The sequence below is a fragment of the Aquarana catesbeiana genome, linkage group LG06 (genome assembly GCF_042186555.1).
Source record: "Aquarana catesbeiana isolate 2022-GZ linkage group LG06, ASM4218655v1, whole genome shotgun sequence".
Taxonomy (NCBI): Eukaryota; Metazoa; Chordata; class Amphibia; order Anura; family Ranidae; genus Aquarana; species Aquarana catesbeiana.
Window position 1 is genome coordinate 70,505,224 of NC_133329.1, and position 19,520 is coordinate 70,524,743.

The following is a 19,520-nucleotide window of genomic DNA, read 5'->3' on the forward strand; positions in this document are numbered from 1 at the left end:
ACCGCTTGAAATTGAACCCGTGTGTATGGGGCCTAAAGCTGGGCATAAACTAGTAGAATTTCATTCAAAATATTTTTTTAACCACTTGCCGACCAGCCGCCGCAGTTGTACTGCCGCAACATGGCTCGGCTGCACAAATCTCTGTTATCTTACGTTGCTTCCTTTTTTGTCCACTAGGGGTGTGCGCCCCCTGCTCGCCCACGGAGCCAATGCGAGTGCCCGGCGGTCGCGATCACCGCCGGGCTCCCGTGATCGCTCGGGGCACACCGAGAACCGGGATCTGTGTGTGTGAACACACAGTTTCCGGTTCTCTGAGGGGAGAAGAGACAGATCGTCTGTTCATACAGAGTATGAACAGCGATCTGTCAACTCCCCTACACAGTCCACTCCCCCCTTCAGTTAGAACACACACTAGGGAACACAATTAACCCTTTGATCGCCCCCTAGTGTTAACCTCTTCCCTGCCAGTGACATTTTTACAGTAATCAATGCATTTTTATAGCCAGTAATCAATGCATTTTTTTAGCCAATGGTCCCAAAAATGTGTCAAAATTGTCTGACGTGTCCCATGTCACAGTCCCGATAAAAATCACAGATCGCCGCCATTACTAGTAAAAAAAATAATAATAATAAAAATGACATAAAACTATCCCCTATTTTGTAGATGCTATAACTTTTGCACAAACCAATCAATAAATGCTTATTGCGATTTTTTTTTACCAAAAATATATAGAAGAATACGAATCGGCCTAAACGGAGGAAAAAAATTGTTTTTTTATATATTTTTGGGGGATATTTATTATAGCAAAAAGTAAAAAATATTGCGTTTTTTTTCAAAATTGTCGCTCTTTTTTTGTTCATAGCGCAAAAACTAAAAACCGCAGAGGTGATCAAATACCACCAAAAGAAAGCTCTATTTGTGGGAAAAAAAGGACGTCAATTTTGTTTGGGTGCAACGTCGCACGACCGCGCAATTGTCAGTTAAAGCGACACAGTGCCGAATCGCAAAAAAAGTGCTCTGGTTAGGAAGGGGGTAAAATCTGAAGCGGTTAAAGAAGGTTTGTTTGGTTTTCTAATCGCTAGTGGGGTCAAATTGACAACCGACCACAGTGACGAGAAAATCTGAAGATGCAGGATGAAAACATTTTCTTGAATGAACAGTGAATGTGGTTTTCATTTGGTAAGGACCATTTGTTCTAATATCGTATGTTAAAGCAAGCAAAATGTTGAAGTTCTTTTGAACAACATTTGTCAAGCCATCGAATGTACTGAGAATAGTCAGGAGTGTTGGTTCAAAAATCTACTAGTGTATGGCGAGTTTAATTTACACATAGGAGTTCATCTGCTAAACTGGAATGTGCTGTATATCTGAAGGTGTGTAAAATGCTGAAGAATCATTCAAAACTCAATGGTTCAACTAAAATGGAATCTTTATTCACCAGTGGGCTTGTCAAGTATGCCAAGGCAGGTAAGTTACAGCAATGCAAACCATACACAGAGGGCTCCTTTACATTAGCTTTGCCCTCTGAAAAATGGATTGCTTTTCAGAGAAGATTTGACAGGTAGCGAGGAGACTTTATGTCGCCTCCTCACCACCTGTTTAACCTCTAGAAATGGTGTGGTGTGGCCCTCATTCAGTTGAATTTGTCAGGTTCGTGATGGGAGGGATAATTTCTGCTGTGCCACAATGCAAAGCCACTTCCTGAGTAGAAAAGCTCGTCCCTTGCCAGCATGCTGCAGTGAAGGACCTTTTCTCTCAGGGTCTCTCTGCGGAGGTCCAACACATCCTCTGCTAGAGCACTCTAATCATCTGGGAGTATGAGCTTTATCAATTGGAGAGCTGTAACTCAGCATGGGCTGCGTCAGACATCTGTCAAATACTTCAAAATGGCTTATCAGAGAGGAATCTTGCTGACTGATCCAGAAAAGATTTGTCTTCAAAAAGATTTGTGTTTGGCATCCTCTGCTGTGCAGTTAGTCATGCATCAGTTAACAAATTCGGTTAAAAATGGCCAGACACTTTGTGGTCAAATTTTTAATATCTACACCAGTGATTCTCATTCAGGGTTCCATGAAAACGTAGGGTTCCTTCAGAGATTGATAGGGTTTTTTGAGCTGTTGTTAGACATGCGCAATTCGTTTTGTTTCCAAATTCGTTTTTTAAGTATCCAAATTAACGAAAACCTGTTTAACAAATTTTTCCGAATATTCGGAAATTCGAAAAAATTCGTAAATGCAAAAAAAAAAATTGGAAATTCAAAAATAAAGAAAACAAAATTCAGAAGTTCAAAAAAAAAATCCGAAATTCGAAAACCCGAAAATGCTAAAATCTGAAATAATACCTAACTAATAATAACGTAACTATTACTAACTATTAAATTATAGGTATTGAAATTTCCTTTCAAATTTGTCTGTTAGCGAACGTAACGAATACGAATTTATCCAAAGTTACGAATTATCCAGAATAACGAATGCCGTATCTAAACGAATGGAATGTAACGCATTCATAATAATAAATTACAATAATAAAAATAAAAACATTTCATTATTTTTATTTATTATTAATTTGTTCTGTTCCATTCGTTAGTTCGGATAATTCGTAACTTCGGATAAATTCGTATTTGTTACGTTCACTAACAGCCAGATTTAAAGGAAATTCCAATAACTATAATTTAATAGTTAGTAATAGTTGTTATTAAGTTATTATTTCTGATTTTCAAATTTTTGGGTTTTCGGATTTCCGAATTTCCAATTTTTTTCTTTTAATTCCGATTTTTGGGTAATTTCTGACTTTTTTAGAATTTCTGAATTTCCGATTTTTTTTTTTTTAGAATTTCCGATTTTTTTTTTACAATTTACAATTTTTTTAGAATTTACAGATTTCTGAATTGCGATCATAACAAATGACCCGAAAATGGAAAAAAAACAAAAATGAATGAAACAAAAACAAACTAATTTTTCGGCAGTGCACATGTCTACTGATTGTCCTTTTTTGACTTGGGAGATTCCCTTTACTTCCTGTAACAAAGACAGGACAGGAGGTGAGGGGAAATCTCTCTAAAGCAGTCGTTTTCAACATTTTTAATACAGAGGAACCCTTGAAATTATTTTACTGTCTCAGGAAAACTTCCTTTTTTTTAATATATTTTATTGAAAATTGCTTTAGTACAAAACATTGTCAAGACTTTAACCTTTTAAACTGTACATACAAGCTCTTGCAAAAGGCTGTAAGTAGGTACCAAGGTCATATAAATGGCTTAACGATTAACCTGGTGATCTATATACATGGAATGTATCTTAGAGTATAGACCTTTTATAGACCCCAATATCCCCTGGAATGGGGGAGGAGTTGGAATGAATATGAGCTTGTTATTGACTGCTATAACTACAGATACATGGGAAAACAAAAAGGTAAGAAAAAACGACATATGAAAAAGAACAAATGCACAGGTATTACTGGTGCAACAATATGATAAGAAGTTTTCTAGTGTAAAGGCATGCTTTTTTTTTTACAAAGATAAACTTTATTCAAAGCCAGTATTCACATGTCAGTTTACAGTACAGTTCAAATTAAATTAAAGTATTGATATGGTTGCAGAAATATTATTCCCAGTTAGTTGTACTATCAATAGCCGGCAAGCATTCAACATAATTTGGAAAAAAAAGAGGGTTAGTAGATCTTTACCAGGAGAGCTCCCTCACCCGAACCAGTGAGTTCTGAATAAATGCAGTAAAAGGGGGATCCCCCAAGGAAGGGGGGGGAACAGGATGAGAGAGAGAGGAGAAACATGGGGGAGGGGAGAAGGGATTGAAAGCATGTGCAAACGGTGCCTGGTTCGTGGTCCGTCCCACCCCAATAGGGCCAGGCTAAGAGTCTGCATCTGGGCTGGATGGAGATATCTCCAGTGGCAGGGATCCCCAGAAGTCTGTCCAGGAGGACCATATCTTGTCAAACTTACTCAGACAGTTTCTATTAATATACGTTATCTTATATAGAGGCAGTACAGCATTCAGGGTATTCCTCCAGGTGGTGATGGTGGGCGGCGCCCCGGATTTCCATTTCAACAAAATCTCCCTATGGGCATAGAAGGTGGCATATGCTATTAACAATTTTGTGTATTTTCCCACACTAGGGTCAATAGTCACATTAAACAACATAGTTTCCGGGCGCAGTGAGATAGAGATTCCTGCTGCCTGATTAACATCCGCCAGGACCTATTCCCAGAACCCCTGCAAAAGAGGACATGACCATATGTATAAAGGAGGCCTCTGAGTCTCCACATCTAGGGCAGGCTGGGGACCTGTCCGGGTAGATAACAGCCAACCTCCGTGGTGTGTAATCGGCCCGGTGTAAGAACTTTAACTGTAGGAAGCGGTCTCTTGCTGAGATCATGTTCAAAACATAGGCAGATACACAGTTCTCCCAATCCTCCTCCTCAAGGGATGGCAAATCCAGTTTCCATCTCGCAAATACTTTAGTTAATTTAGTGGATATGGAAGCTGATATGTGAAAATATATAGCTGACAGGGGGGCCGTTAGGACTTAGGTGGTCATCAATCACTCCACGGGTCCGACTCGAGGGTGACACCACCAGGAAAATGATGCTGGAAGGCATGTCTCACCTGCAGGAAGTGGTAAAACATCCAATTGGGTACATCATACTTCACTTTAAGTTCTGAGAATGTACTCAACCTGCCCTCCGTCACCGGATGCTTTAACCCCACTACACCCCTATTCGCCCATAAAAGGCATGCTTTAGAAGGAAGCCATATAGTGATAGTTGTAGAAAGTGTGTCACTGGCTGATGGCCCTTGAGACATCTCCTGTTGAGTTGATGGTTGCATGGTAAGCTCCCCACTTAGATAGGAAAAGAGAGTATCCGAGAATGGGATTTAGTTTTGCGTCCAGTTTTTCATTAAGGTAGACATAGAAAACTGCTGCTGCTTTGATATTGGTAATGTTAGGAGAATAAGAGGTAGTCCACTTGGTGATGGAACGTCTGGCAGCAAGTAAGCATAGGTGAGCCCATTTTGTGGGTGAGGAAGGAGGAATAAGGCCAGAATGTTTTGGGCAATTTTCATAACCGAACAAAAGAAGAGGATCATGAGGGAGTAGAGCTTGGTCAACCGACAAAATGTATATTATCACTTGGTTCCAAAAACTGCCAATGGACAAATTCCAAAGCAATGGACCAGAGATGGTTTTGATTGACCACATTTCAGGCATGTAGAAATAGGCAGAAGAGCTTGTGTTAGCGTCTCTATTGAGGAACTATAGTGTAAGCCTGGTGCATAATTTTGAATTGGGTTTCTTTTCATGATTTGCGAGAGACAACTGAGTTAGAGGTGTCGTAGCCTTTTAGGAGCTTGTTGACTATGTGCTTGAAATGGAAGTCCTTGGCCCAATAAGCGACATTTGATCCCTCCATAGTTTTAACGTATTTACATATAAGAAAGGGGTAAATATTTGAGATAGTGGTGGAGCTTGGAAGTGTCAGATGCTCATAAAGTTAGGATGCAAGTCCTTATTGATGTTTCTGGCAAGGGATTTCCAGTGGCAGGTGATTTGATGGAAATAGAAAGCTTGGCTTGGTGGGAGGTCATACTCCTTGGATAGGGTTTGAAAAGACTAGATGTAGACTGTTGTCTTTAAACAAGTTGCTTAAGGATTTCAACCCCTGTTGGTGCCAAGAGATACTGTAAATGCTTGATGTTCGGAGCTGGGTAGAATTATTGGATTCTGCAGGATTGAAGTAAAACAGGAGATGTGAGGAGAAAGGCCTAGGATTTTCATGACATCTCTCTGAAGAGATAATTGTGTCTCTTAGCAAGATATTATTACGCATCTCAGGAGGTAAATTGCTTAACTTGAAGAATCCTCAATGGGGTCTAGGGGGTCATCATCTCAGATCCAAGGCCAGTATTGGAATATTTAGGGTGATTTGAAAGCCAGTCCAGAGCATGTCTGAGGAGGCATGCTATATTGTAGACCCTATGGTCTGGGATACCCAAACCTCAATTGCTCCTTTTTGGAGGTGCAATTTCATTAAAGCAATAAGAGACTGTTTGCCTTAGCAAGTGAAGATAGTTAACGCCTTTTGTAAGGTTACTACATCAGAGAATCCGTTCTTAAATACTACCATCTCCAGCTCATGGCACATTTGCATGTAAGTTGTAAAGTTGTAAAAATAATAATACATTAAATCATTTGGTGTATCTAGCATATTTGCCACCCAGGGTAGATAGATTTTTAGCGCTCCTCTGCTCCACAAGAAAAAAATGTTTCAGTAACAAACATAAAATAAAACAAATAAACAATAATGACCAGAAAAGAAACACTGAAATGTGCCTTCTTATACTGGCAGTCAGTGTAGTTGTCCCAAGCATTGGAGGCCAATGATGGCCTTATATTAAAGTTGATCTTCACCCTCCGGAAAGAGTTCCTTTCAATCAAGTTAATGACTAGCGTGGCCATACATGTAATCACCATCATCCCTTGAATAGAACATAAGAATAAACCTCAAAGAGTGGGATTAGGAGAAAGGATAGTTCAACAACTCCAGAATGTCTGCTCAAGAGACTACAAGTCCCACAATCCTCCTTGCTTGGCTCAGGGCTAGGGTTGCCATCTGTACAGGATTCACCTAAACAGTTCGTGTTTTGAATCATGTGTCCGTTTTTCAGGTGGACTGAAACCCAAACACATTATTCAAACTGGGCTGTGGCTCCCCAAGTAACCCAGATAGTCACGCACAAATCTGTTGCCATCCGGGTGCTGCGGGCAGCTGTCTGGGAGTAGGTTCGGCATCACTGGGGGGGCAGGTTGATGATGTCAGCAAAAGCAATTTGGCCACAGCCACATTTTGCTGCGGCACGCTATGTGCAACGCATTTCTACTCTCCTTGGGGCACTCAAAGTGTTTGGGTTTGGCTTGAAGAAAAGGTGGCAATTCTACTTAGAGCTATGATGTCTGTCACTAGAGCCCAACACTAGAGGGACACAGGAACAATGGGAGAAGGACAAGGGTGGTCTGCAGAACCAAGTAACAGTAGTCCACTGTCGACTACACTTAAAATACAGGTAGTCTTTAATCCTCCATATGTTCATAATTTAGTGTTTGCAGGGCATGATTTGTTTTCTAGATAGAAAGGCCAGCTGTGACTGCTCACCATTTGACTGCCTCTCTCTAACTGAAAATCCAAATGGATTTTTAATCATAAACCACAATCAAGACGGGTGGGAGTTGCTTTGTATGTGTTGAACAGAGAACAACAGGAGATCAACTGACAATTAAATATTTAGGCTATTCACAGCAAATTAATAAAATAACTCAGTAGAAGTGTAGCAAACCTCCGCTAGCAGTAGGTGATAAAAATAAAGAGGCATCTAAACCAATAAAATCTTATTCTGTAGACCTACACATTTAGATTGTAAGCTCCCACGAGCAAGGCCCTCTGAACTCTCTTGTATTGATTTGTATTGTAACTGTACTGCCTCAATTCTTTCATAAAGGGCTGCACAAACTGTTTGCGCTATATAAATCCTGTATAATAATAATATAGATATATAGAAAAAAGACAGTGGTCCATCGAGTCCGCCCATTTTTTTAATACATGGTTTGTATTTTTTATTTCTTCTAGTAATTTTTTTTTTTTTTTATAAATATTTTTTATTTCTTATAGTAAATATACTGCATCATGCAAAAAAATACAAAAACAGTGTACATGTTGTTACAATGCCTGGGGGGGCTAAAATATGGGGAAAACTCCAGCTATGGTATAAGCCACTAGTTTGGGGTCATTGCAACCAATTACCAAGATATATGGTATACATATTAAAAACCCAAATAGTAGTTGTATCAGTATTTGTATTTGTTCTGTATTCTTCTCTTTATATATTCAAATTACCGTATTTATCGGCGTATAACACGCACCGGCGTATAACACGCACCCCAATTTAGGAGGGAATTTTAAGGAAAAAAAACTTTTAGGAGGGAAGTTGAAGGGAAAAAAAACTTACATTTAAACGCCCATCATTGCAGCCTTCTCAGTGCAGCCATGTCAGTGCAGCCTTCTCAGTGCAGCCTTCCCCAGTGCAGCCATGTCAGTGCAGCCTTCTCAGTGCAGCCTTGTCAGTGCAGCCTTCTCAGTGCAGCCTTCTCAGTGCAGCCATGTCAGTGCAGCCTTGTCAGTGCAGCCTTGTCAGTGCAGCCATGTCAGTGCAGCCTTGTCAGTGCAGCCATGTCAGTGCAGCCATGTCAGTGCAGCCTTGTCAGTGCAGCCATGTCAGTGCAGCCTTGTCAGTGCAGCCATGTCAGTGCAGCCATGTCAGTGCAGCCTTCCCCAGTGCAGCCTTCCCCAGTGCAGCCTTGTCAGTGCAGGCTTGTCAGTGCAGCCTTCCCCAGTGCAGCCTTGTCAGTGCAGCCTTCCCCAGTGCAGCCTTCCCCAGTGCAGCCTTGTCAGTGCAGCCTTCCCCAGTGCAGCCTTCCCCAGTGCAGCCTTGCCCCAGTGATCCCAGCCATTCTGGGCTTCTCGGCTAGGTTCGGATAGCTCCGCTCGGGACTACGAGTGGAGCCGAAAATGAACGACAGCCGCCGGAAAGAGCCGAGGACCGGCACTGTGTATTTCGGCGCCGGCGGCGCCATTTTCAAATCGCGATCGGCGATTTTGAAAATGTGACATGTCGGGATCGCAGGGGATCGGCGTATAACACGCACCTGCGATTTTCCCCTGGTTTTAAGGGGAAAAAAGTGCGTGTTATACGCCGATAAATACGGTATTTCCCATGACTTATAAAACGCCAATTTGTAAAAACAACTCCTCTGCTTGTTGTCTCTCATCAGGGGTTTTGCCTTTGTCTAATGATGCATGCAATAAAATATTTCTGGTTATTTCTCAGTCTCTGCCTCCTTGCACAATGGGAAAATCTTCCTGTACAGGAAGAGAGGATAAATCTAATAATAATTGGGGACACAGGCCTCAATACAACCTAATCAACATTTCCCCACTCTGGTGTAAAAATTGATTTGATTGGTTTCTACTTTATTGTTAGGGGAAGGTTCCCTCACTTTGTATTTTGTCTGACACAAAGGAAGTAAGAAAAAAAAAATCTTCCAAAATGAATAGTAGTAGTTGGTCACCTTCAACTGGACTTGTTCTGTGACATTGAAGATGTTTCACAGCTTATTAAAGCCACTTCTTTAGTTTTAATGAGTGTCAGCAACATACCCCAGGCTTCTTCACCCACAGGGGTATCACTGATAACTTCATCCAATCACCATAGGATGCGTCAAGGTAGAATTTGATTGTCCAAGAATAGGATGGGAGGTGTAAAAATTGGGGAACCTCCATGTTCTAGATACATCATCCCATCCTTGGTGTCAGAAAGTCTGCATAGGTGTTGTCCCAAAATGAGACACATACACCAATATTATGTTGACTGAGGGCCTAATTCTCCAACACTCCTTCCAAAATTATGAAAAAAAAAATGGGATTTTTGGAAGTTTGCTAACTCCAGATTTTTAGTTACTTAAAATAATTTCATGGGCCAAGCTGGCCCCAATGAACTATTTCTATTACTAAAAATGTGGCTGTTGTCAGGGCTGTATAAACTGTATGTGGCATCAGCAGTATATAGTATACAGCACTATGTTCCGGCTGTGGGATGGGGACTTCCTGTCCCATTTTGTGAACAAATTCAAGTTGGGCGCTGCTTATCAATACACAAGCTTCGTTTTTTTAAATGAATAAAAGGCTTCCTCTTATTGGCTGAGGTGGAGATCATGACATCATCTGCCCACTTCTTCATTTCTTTTCAGATAAGAGCATTTTCAGCCAAGACAGAAAATTCCTGCTGAACCTGCCAGAAATCCAGTGTCTTTGTCACTTCCTGTGAAATAAAGAGAGCAAAAACAAAAAAAAGTTGTCCTCCTTCTGCGAAATACTGCTTTTCCCATCCATCATGTAATTAGCAGTGGCGGCTGGTGTTTTTTTTTTTTTTTTTGGGGGGGTGGCAAACAACCACCACTCTGGTCAACCGGTGGCACCCCCCTCCCCCCCAGGGGGTCTCGTGGTTGGTCACCCAGCCCTGTACTTACCCCATCAATGGCTGCAGGCAGGCAGCACTCCTACGGGCAATGGGCAGGCATCTCCTCCTCCTTTGCATGACAGTGGCTTGCGCCGTGTGTCTCCTCCCTCCCCCTCTTAAGTATCCAATAGGATTGCCTGTCCTTTCAGCCAAAAAATGGAAAACAAAGTCCTTTTGCACATGGGGGACTGAGCCCGTGCAGCATAAATTTCAGAGTATTGTCCCCGCCCGGAAAGCCCAGGTGCTGCGTACAGCTGACCATAAACATGAATGGCTGTGTAAGTTATAAGCTGGTGCTCACTTTAAGGGCCCGTTTACCCCAAAAACACAATGCAGGAAAACCACGTTCTGTGCGCGTTTCCCGCATTTCAGTCAAAATGCACTGCAGTTTCAATCTGCAGCGGGTGTCAATATCAAGTTAATGACACCCCAAATCCAGTGCATTTACCCCCCACTGGAGCGCATGGTACAGAAGTGCCATGAGATCTGTTTGCCGTCAGTTTCCAAAAGTAGTGTACTACTTTTGGTGCAGTGCAGTGTGATTTCAGCCCATTCGAAATGAATGGGCTGAAATTGCATTTCACAGGAATGCACAGTGCGCTCAAGGCTGTAACCATGCAGGGGCCATGGCAAAAGTTAAATGGCATGTTGCATTCTGTACCGCTGCTGAACATGATCCATTCAAATAAATGGGGCCGGCCCCTGCTGCAACTGCTTTGCAACTGCGTGCAATGCACACAGTCGCAGCACAGTGGTGTAGCATTTTGAGAATCAAAGCAGGTGGTCACCAGGAAACTTAGCACCTCCTCTCTACCTGTGAAGGTCCCTCTAAAAAGTTATCCACCACAAATCGCTTTACAGAGGGGTGACAGTATAGATGCACATGTAAACAAGTCCTAATACAATCCATTAAACTTTGCAAGAGTCTTAGTACAATCTACCTCAAAGGAAGAACATGGCATCTAAATCAAAAAAGGGAGCTTCACTATGAACAAGTGATTAGAAATATATAAATCAAAACATCAAAACAGAATAAAATATAATATGGTATTACAGTACCGACATAAATAGCATGTAAACAATTGTGTGACATCCATGTGTATCAAAGTCCAAGTGCAAGTACTGCTGTTATGCTGAAATGCTGATATGCTGATCTGCTGATATGCTAATAAAGTTCCCAGAGAAAAAGAGAGTTCATGAGAGATTAAAACGAATCCTCCTCATGGGTGTTCAGATAGAGAACATCAAATCACTAATAGAGTCGCCAGATCGTGACACCACCACCTTAATCAAGATGCGGGCTTACCAGATTTGGTGGACCCTCTAATTAAAGAGAGGTCAGATGAGCATGTGGCCATATAATGGTCACATAATTGTGAGACAGTCTTGGCAGCCCCCGGCCATTGCTCTCAACACAAAAACCTCTCCCACCCCTTGATGCATATGTGCAACATGTGGGTGTTAAAGCCCACCACTTTACTACCGCACATATGTGTTACATTGACAGCAAGAGGTTAAACAGCTGGACGCTGGAGGAGCGTGTCCGGGATGTGAGTGTGAGAGGATGCATTCTGAAGAGGCTCCTATACTTCTGCAGTTTTATCCTGGCACCTGGGGAGCTAAAATCTGCTATCCTGCTCAGCAAACCACTTCCCGCCGCTCTGGGCATTTGGCCCCTCGCTGCCCATGCCTTCCAAGCGAAATCTGGCTTGGAAACGAGCCTCCAGCAGGTCCTGGAGCTCACCGCTGGTTACAGGAGGCGCGGCCATCTTGCCTGCACGTGTCCAACCCCGGTGTTCTGTTAAAATAGCCAATGCATCGAGATCTCCAATCAGTAATTGAAGATTTAGATGAGTTGCTGTTTTCACACAACACTGGAAAGCATGTACACTCCGGTACACGAAGATTTTGCTGTTTTGACAGAACAGTGGATAAGGAGGGAAAAGTTGGCGCCGCCTTGGAGGCGGCTATGTTGTTGGTAAGTGTCGGGCAGACTAACAATGTCTGCTCATAATATCGTGTACCGAAGTGTATACGATTTCCGGTGTTGTGTCAAAACAACAACTCGTCTAAATCTCCAATTACTGATGCTTTACAGAAAACGGAAGTGACGTAATTGGAGATCTCGATGAATTGGCTATTCTGATAGAACACCGGCTCTCTAGCGGTGCAGACTGAGGAGAAGAGTGTGCCCGACATGGCTTCTGAGACGGGAGAGAGCTCCTGCTGCCACATCACAAGAGGAATCTACCACATCGGCCACCCTGGCGGGCATTGAGGTTAGTAATGTCCAAGGTAGATTCCCTGGCACTGAAATGTGGGCCCATTAGGCAGGACCTGGACAAAACCCGGGGCGGCTTGGGTACTGCTTTTCGACGTGGAGGATACCACCTCCTCACATACTTGTTCCCTGACTGAGCTGTAATGCACAGTGCAACTCCTAATGGTGCACTCGGACGATGCTGAAAACAGACTCCCGGAGGGGACTGAAGGGGATCAGCCTGTCATCTTTGCTGAAAACTTGTTTTAGCAAGTTTTGCACCTGCAGCAGGTCTTCCAGATGTACCAAGTTGAAAGGGCGCACAGTGTCCCCACCAGTTACAGATCTCTAGGCACCCATCCTCGTCCATTCTTAGTCCCGTTCCTGAACAGGGACCTTATCCTGGCTGAGGCTCAGAAGAAACAAAATCTATGCTATGAGAATGCTGTGCTGCACTTCTTTCCTGATTTCTCTCCAGAATTACAGAAACGCAGGAGATCCTTTGTGGATGTCGAGAAATGGCTCAGAGAAAGGGTCTTCAATATAGCATGCTTGAGAGTTCTGCATAATGGTGCTTCCTAATACTTTGATACCCCCACCACAGCAGCGGATGAGCTGGACTCCTTACCCTAAAATTAGTGTTTGAGTGCCTTCCCTGGAATATGTTCGTCCACTGTTTGCTGATAAGGCTTCAAACTCCTTTTTGGATGCTCCCCTGCAACATAAATTGAGTTCTGCCCCTGTTGGCAACGACAAGTTTCCTCCAGGTCCCCCCCCCCAAAATTTTATTTGTGAGTGATTTCCACTCTTGTGTATTCTAGTTTTGGAGTTTTAGGTTAGAACGCCTCCCTGGCCTTTTTTGTCAGTGTTGTTGCCAGAGAAACAGGGATTTATTTTTGATGGGTTGTTTTTACCTTTTTCTTCTCCATGCTGAATTTTTAATGACTGATTTTTTTTGCCTGTGGTGGATGTAGTACGGTTCTCTGAATCACTTTTGGACCTCTCTCTGACTCATGGTCATTCCATATCCTCGATTGTACCATGACATCTAACCTATGGATCATCTTTTGGAATGTCAGGAGCTTGAGTTCGAAGTTTAAAAGGGCATTGGTCCTCTAATACCTGACAAACGCATAACCCCCATATTGTCCTATTACAGGAAACTAATTTACTTGAAAACAGAATACTGTCTGTAAAAAGGAACTGGATCCAGAGAGCATTTCACACTACTTTTTCCTCTTATGCATGAGGGGTCTCTATTTTATTACATAAATGTCTAAGATGTGGTGTGCAACACGTGTTTTCTGACCCTGAAAAGAGATATGTGGCTGTATACCTGGAAACTGACATGCATAGGTTAGCAGCGATTAGTGTTTATGTGCCCCCCCCCCATTTCATAGAGCCATTCTCTATACAATATTGGAAAAACTAGCCCCCTGGAATTTGGAACTCTCTAACTGGGTAGATTCGGGATGCTCAATGAGCTCTGGAGGTGGAAACACCCTGCGATGAGGCAATAGTCATATCTCTCAGCTGTTTTTCATTCTTCAATCATCCAGAATAGATATGGCCTTTGCTAATACGGTCCTTTTACCCTGGGTACTTGAAGCCACATATCTTGCCAGGGCCAATTCAGACCACACACCTATTCAGATCACGCTGCAATTGCCTGATGTCAAATCTCCCCGTACATGGCGCCTCCAAACTGGGGTTGAACCAGTAGTGACGGCGCGGTTAGCTGGGTACGGGCCAACCAACACAGACTCCTCCACCCCTAAAAATTGTTTGGGATTCCTTTAAGGCATTTACAAGGGATAAGTATATAAACCAGTTAACCAGAATAGTATGATCCAGGCATTACAAGAGAAGGAGATTGTTATTTTTAAAGGAGAAAAACAAGCAAACATGTTATACTTACCTGCTCTGTACAGTGGTTTTGCACAGAGCAGCCCAGATCCTCCTCTTCTCGGGTCCCTTGACGGTGCTACTGTCCCCTCCATCCTGTTGCGTGCCCCCACGGCAAGCAGCTTGCTATGGAGTCACCCGACCCGAGTCACAGCTCCCTGTGTCCATTCAGATACGGAGCCGTTGCCCAGCCTCGCCCCCTTTCTCTCCTCATTGGCTGACTGACTTTGATTGACAGCAGCTGGAGCCAATGGCGCTGCTGTGAGGAGGGGGGTCCAGGGCAGCCGAGACAAGCCTGCAACATCTCTTGATCTAAATGGGCTCAGGTGAGTATTAGGGGGCTGCTGCACACAGAAGGTTTTTTATCTTAAAAAATCTTCTGCCTTTACAACCCCTTTAAGCACAAATAGTCCACCACGATCATTTTATGAAGCCCATGTGGTTCTTCTGGCTAAACCAGATAAAGAACCCCTACAGTGTGTGTCTTACAGGCCCATCTCCCTCCTTAATATGGACCTGAAAATCCTGACTAAAATATTAGCCACTATACTTACCAAAGTATTGATCCTCCTAGTATCCCCTGATCAGACAGATTTTATGCCCGCTAAAGCAACTGATATTAATTTGAGGAGGGTTTTTTTCTCCAGATAACCATGTTATGGTTTTTCTGGATCTATAAAAACTGTTTGATTCAGTAGATTGGGTCTATATGCAGGCACTACTGACTAGAATGGGGCTTGGTGAAATTTTCCTTCAGTGGATACATTTGCTCTATGACAAACCGATAGCTGCTATCAAAACAGGTGACAGGCTGTCAAAATTCTTCTCACTTGGCCGTTGTACTAGGTGAGGTTGCCCCTTGTCCCCTTGAGGTTGCCCCTTGACTGAACATTACCAACGCTGTCTCTGACTTTATCAGGCTAAAAATCTCTCCTCTTATTACCTACCTCAAAGAATTAATGCCTGGAGAAATCTCCCTGATTGGGAAAATTAACCTGGCCAAAATGTAATTCCTCCCCTTACTACTGCATATTGTATGGAATTCCCTAATGTGAATCCCTAAAGCTATTTTTCCTCCCTACATAGCTTGATCTTGGATTTTCTGTGGCAGGGTAGTACCCCTAGGATCAGGCTAGCAGTATTGCAACAACCTTGTAAGGAAGGGTGGATGGCTATACCTTTTACATGTACTTTCTGGCAGCTTGTATTTGCACATGGATGGCTGACTAGACCGTTTGATGATGCAGCTGTAGCCCCAGAGGCAGCAGTAGTATGCTCTTACGAGGCACTAGCCCACTTGGTTTACAGAGGAACTAGGTCTCTGCACAACCAAACAATTTCAATACGATCTGTAATGCGAGCTTGGAAGGTAACTCATGGGGCTGAATTTGGAGGTCCATTTCCTCATATTCCGCTGTGGAAAAACCCCAACCTATCTCACTTTTATACATATGGGGACCCCATAGTATGGACGAGATATGGTGTCAAAAAACTCACTGGTATCACGCACAATGGAGTGTTGAGAACCTTTTGATGAGTTGAAATCATTATTCCATCTCCCGAATGTCTTGTTTTTCAGACTCATACAGTTGCGACATGCCTACCATATGCAATATTGGTGTGCTCCTGTATCAGTCATTTCTTTGGGTCTAGAGATCATTCTGAGGGATGAGGATTTAGTCAAAACTTGTTTGCTGTATACAAATATCTCTTCCCAGAGACCACTAAACTGCTCAGCGCATGTAAGGCCAAGTGGTTAGCTGCTGTCCCAGATCTAGATGAGAAGGACTGGGAGGATGTGTGGGAGGCTCCGTTTACTAGGCTCATCTCGGCCAGGGACCACCTTATCCATTATAAACTTTTGCATCACATTTATTTGACACCCGCTAAGCTAGGGAGCATTTGGCACTGTCCCATTATCCTGTTGGTGCTGCTCTAACCCGTGGGGCAGATTTCATGCAAATTTTCTGGGATTGCTTTGCTATTCGGGATAATTGGACTCAGATCCTTCAGTGTTTTCAATCAGTTACGTCTATTACCTTTAGCCCCTCTGTGAGAACCCGTCTTTTGGGATTAGTGGATGGGTTTGCCCCCACTATAGCCATGCGTACTTTTCTCACTCTTTTATTGTATTATGTAAGAAAGCTAATAATTCTCTCTTGAAAGAAAACAACCGCCCCCATTATTGAGTCTTGAAAGGCACTGGTCAGTTGGGCCCTTCCCCTTTACAAAGCGAGTTACACCAGTAGGGGAGTGCCGCATAAGTTTGACAATTCCACTGTCTTGTTAACCTAGGTTTGAAGGGTTAAGGCCTTTGATCTAATTATGGATAGAACCAAAATTTAAACTATTAACTGCTTGTTTATGTCCTGGAGATGTAGGGTCCATATATCCTAATTCTTAGTAACTGAGTATGTTGTACTAGCTGCAGGCAAGACTGTTTTTCCTTGTTTTTTTGTATCAGTTTTTTTTTGTGTTTAATTTCTTTGGTTTTTCAGACTACTTGTTGTGTTCTGTGTATACAGGCAGTCTCTATTTTGTAATGCTCATGTAAACCTCAATAAAAATGTAGCAGGTGCCCGATCAGACACAGACAGGCTCTCTGGCAGGGAGAGGGAGCCTGTCAGAAGCTGCGGGGGATTTATCCCCCCTCCCTCTTTCCCCCCGCTGGTATCAACAGCCACCTGCTCTGTTCCCTCCCCCGCTTCCTCATTGGCAGGGGGAGGAAGCCAATCACCAGCCAGGACTGCAGGAGCAGCAAAGCATCTTGGGATATGTAGTCCCCAATATAGGCAGCCCCATAGCAATCCCTGGGGCAGAACTACACACCCCAGCATGCCCAGGGGGGAGAGGAGGAAGCTTACACCAGGAGGCTTCCTGGGAGCTGGAGGAGAGACCATGTATCGAGGAGAAGTTCGGACGCAGGAGAGAGGTGCTGTCATCCAGGGTTGGTGTGACTGTTTCCCGCCACAGCTCCACGGTCGGCCACGGACATCCTACCTGCGGTGGATCCTGGGTGCATCTCCATGCGCATCTGTACAGACGGCATGAGGCAATCAGGTTGTTGAATATCAAAAGTGATCGTTCTGCTGGCCGTAGAACCTGTCATGGTCAGAGGTAGAAGGGAAACTGTCTCCACTAAGGGGCCAACCACCTTTACCAGGGACCACAGTGAGTAACTGAAGCAAGTACCAAAGCAGTATTCTCACTGAATGGGCATGGTGGAGAATCAGGAAACATTAGGCGGTGATCAAGTCAGGGACCCAACCAGCGGAGGTTACGCTTGCAGAGCAGCCTTGTGTGTCAAGCCAGGGACCGAGCTGGTTAGCAGGGGTGAAGCTTGAAATGTATCTGGAGTGCCAATGTAGGGAACCAGCAGGGAAGCGTGGGTGACGCTTGAAGGAGATACCACTGCAAAAGCCTTGAGGAGCTCACGGGATTCAGAGTCAGTGAATCAGAGAGTCCAGTGAGAGACTAGGAGCTTAAAGGGCTGAAGAACTACAAGTAGAAGTTGTAGTGAAGCTGAGTGAACTTTTGAACTTTGTGTTAGGAACTGTTAAGAACTGTTGCCGTAGGAGACATCAATCCTGCACATGCAGAAGTGGCGCCTTGCTGGGGCCTTTCCCTGTACGGCTGTCCTCCAATTGAAGTCTCCAAGTCTGCCAATTGAAATTGCAACTACTCAAGGGTGTCCTGGCCCTAACTCTCTTTCTCTTCAAAATATAAAAAGGACTGTTAAAATAAATAAAACCTCTTTTGCATCCAAGAAGTGTCTCGCACCCAATGACTTTCACCATCTTTGCACCCACTATGCCCCACAACCCGCCACATATTGAAGGATATCAGCTAGCTGTCTTTGGCCTTGAAGGTCCTCATTAGGCTGGAAGAGGTTAAAGACTTTGCTACACCTGCCTCTTCTAGGTAGAAGAACCTGTATTACACTTACACCCTGCTGAGCAGTTATAGTATTCGCCTTGCTTACCTGGATACTGCATATCTTGAATACATCTTGTTCACTTTGCCAAACAGGACACAAAGTGCACCAACAAAGAGGTAGCTGAAGACATAAGGCCTTCTTTCTTTCTAAAACTACAACCTGTTTTCCTCTCAAGGGGTTGGTCCTAAGGGTGCACATTTACACTCAGGACTCTATTTTTGGGCGAGCGAGTCTACATATTCAAGTGCTATATTGGTTAAGTCAGTTGCATTGAACTAAATACTGCATTTGAACAGTTCTTTGGCACTGTGGTGTTGAGGTACAGAAAGGAGAGGTATGACATAAAAAGGGTCATTCCCCTGCCCTCCTCCTGCCTGGAACTCATAAAGCTCACTTTAAGTGAAGTTGTTGATTCTGTGTACTGTGTTTGTACCGCATTACAATCAGTTACCATTTTTGTGGTCATCCCTTCTTTCAGGGTTATTTGCCTTAAAGAATGCCCTGGAAGTAGCCAGATTACAGTGTTGGATTTCCTTGCTCTTGTGCCGCATACACACAACCGGACTTTTCGACAGCAAAGGTCCAACGGAACGAATCCGCCGGACAATTCGATCATGTGTGGGCTTCATCGGACCTTTTCTGTCGAAAAATTGACGGACTTTAGAAATAGAAAATGTTTCAAATCTTTCCGACGGACTTGACACCTATCGAAAAAAACATTAGTCTGTATGCTAGTCCGACGGACCGAAAACGACGCAAGGGCAGCTATTGGCTACTGGCTATTGAACTTCCCTTTCTAGTCCGGTCATACGTCATCACATTCGAATCAGTCGGACTTTGGTGTGATCGTGTGTAGGCAAGTCCGTTTTGTTGGAACTCTGTCGAAAAGTCCTTCGAAGTTCATTCCAATGGAAAGTCCAGTCGTGTGTACACGGTATTAATCTTTTTGTCAGTAAGACTCAACTGAGTTTTTTGGGGTATATTTAACTATTAATTGGGGAGGGTGTAGGTGTGACGCTATTTCTCTTAAGGAAACCTAATTAAGGTGCTTAAAGTGCTGCAAATGTATTTAAAAGATGAAAACTAAAAACAAATGTGATAATAAATTCATATAATTAGTATGTGCTGAAGGTGTTATACCTGCTGCAGGGTGCAGCTTAAGATGCCTTTAAGGCCGGGTAGCTTTGGCCAATTATGCCTCAGGGGATTTAGTACACGCCCCACACTATATAAGGCCGCCTGGAAGTCGGCCTTGTGTAGTGTGTTCCGGCGTTGAGAGAGAGAGATCGAGAGAGAGAGAGAGAGACAGTGTCATTTCATTTGAGTTAGATA

The 19,520-nt window shown here is 43.4% G+C and overlaps 1 protein-coding gene across 1 annotated transcript in view; it reads left to right on the plus strand.

Annotated features, from left to right (window-relative positions):
• Window positions 1–1,422: 1,422 nt before the first annotated feature.
• LOC141147982 (tyrosine-protein phosphatase non-receptor type substrate 1-like) overlaps window positions 1,423–19,520 on the plus strand; it is a 122,545-nt gene continuing 104,447 nt past the window's right edge. Inside the window, exon 1 of the mRNA XM_073635138.1 lies at window positions 1,423–1,468. Within this exon, the coding sequence (XP_073491239.1) occupies window positions 1,423–1,468 (46 nt within the window). The remainder of the gene's footprint in view (window positions 1,469–19,520) is intronic.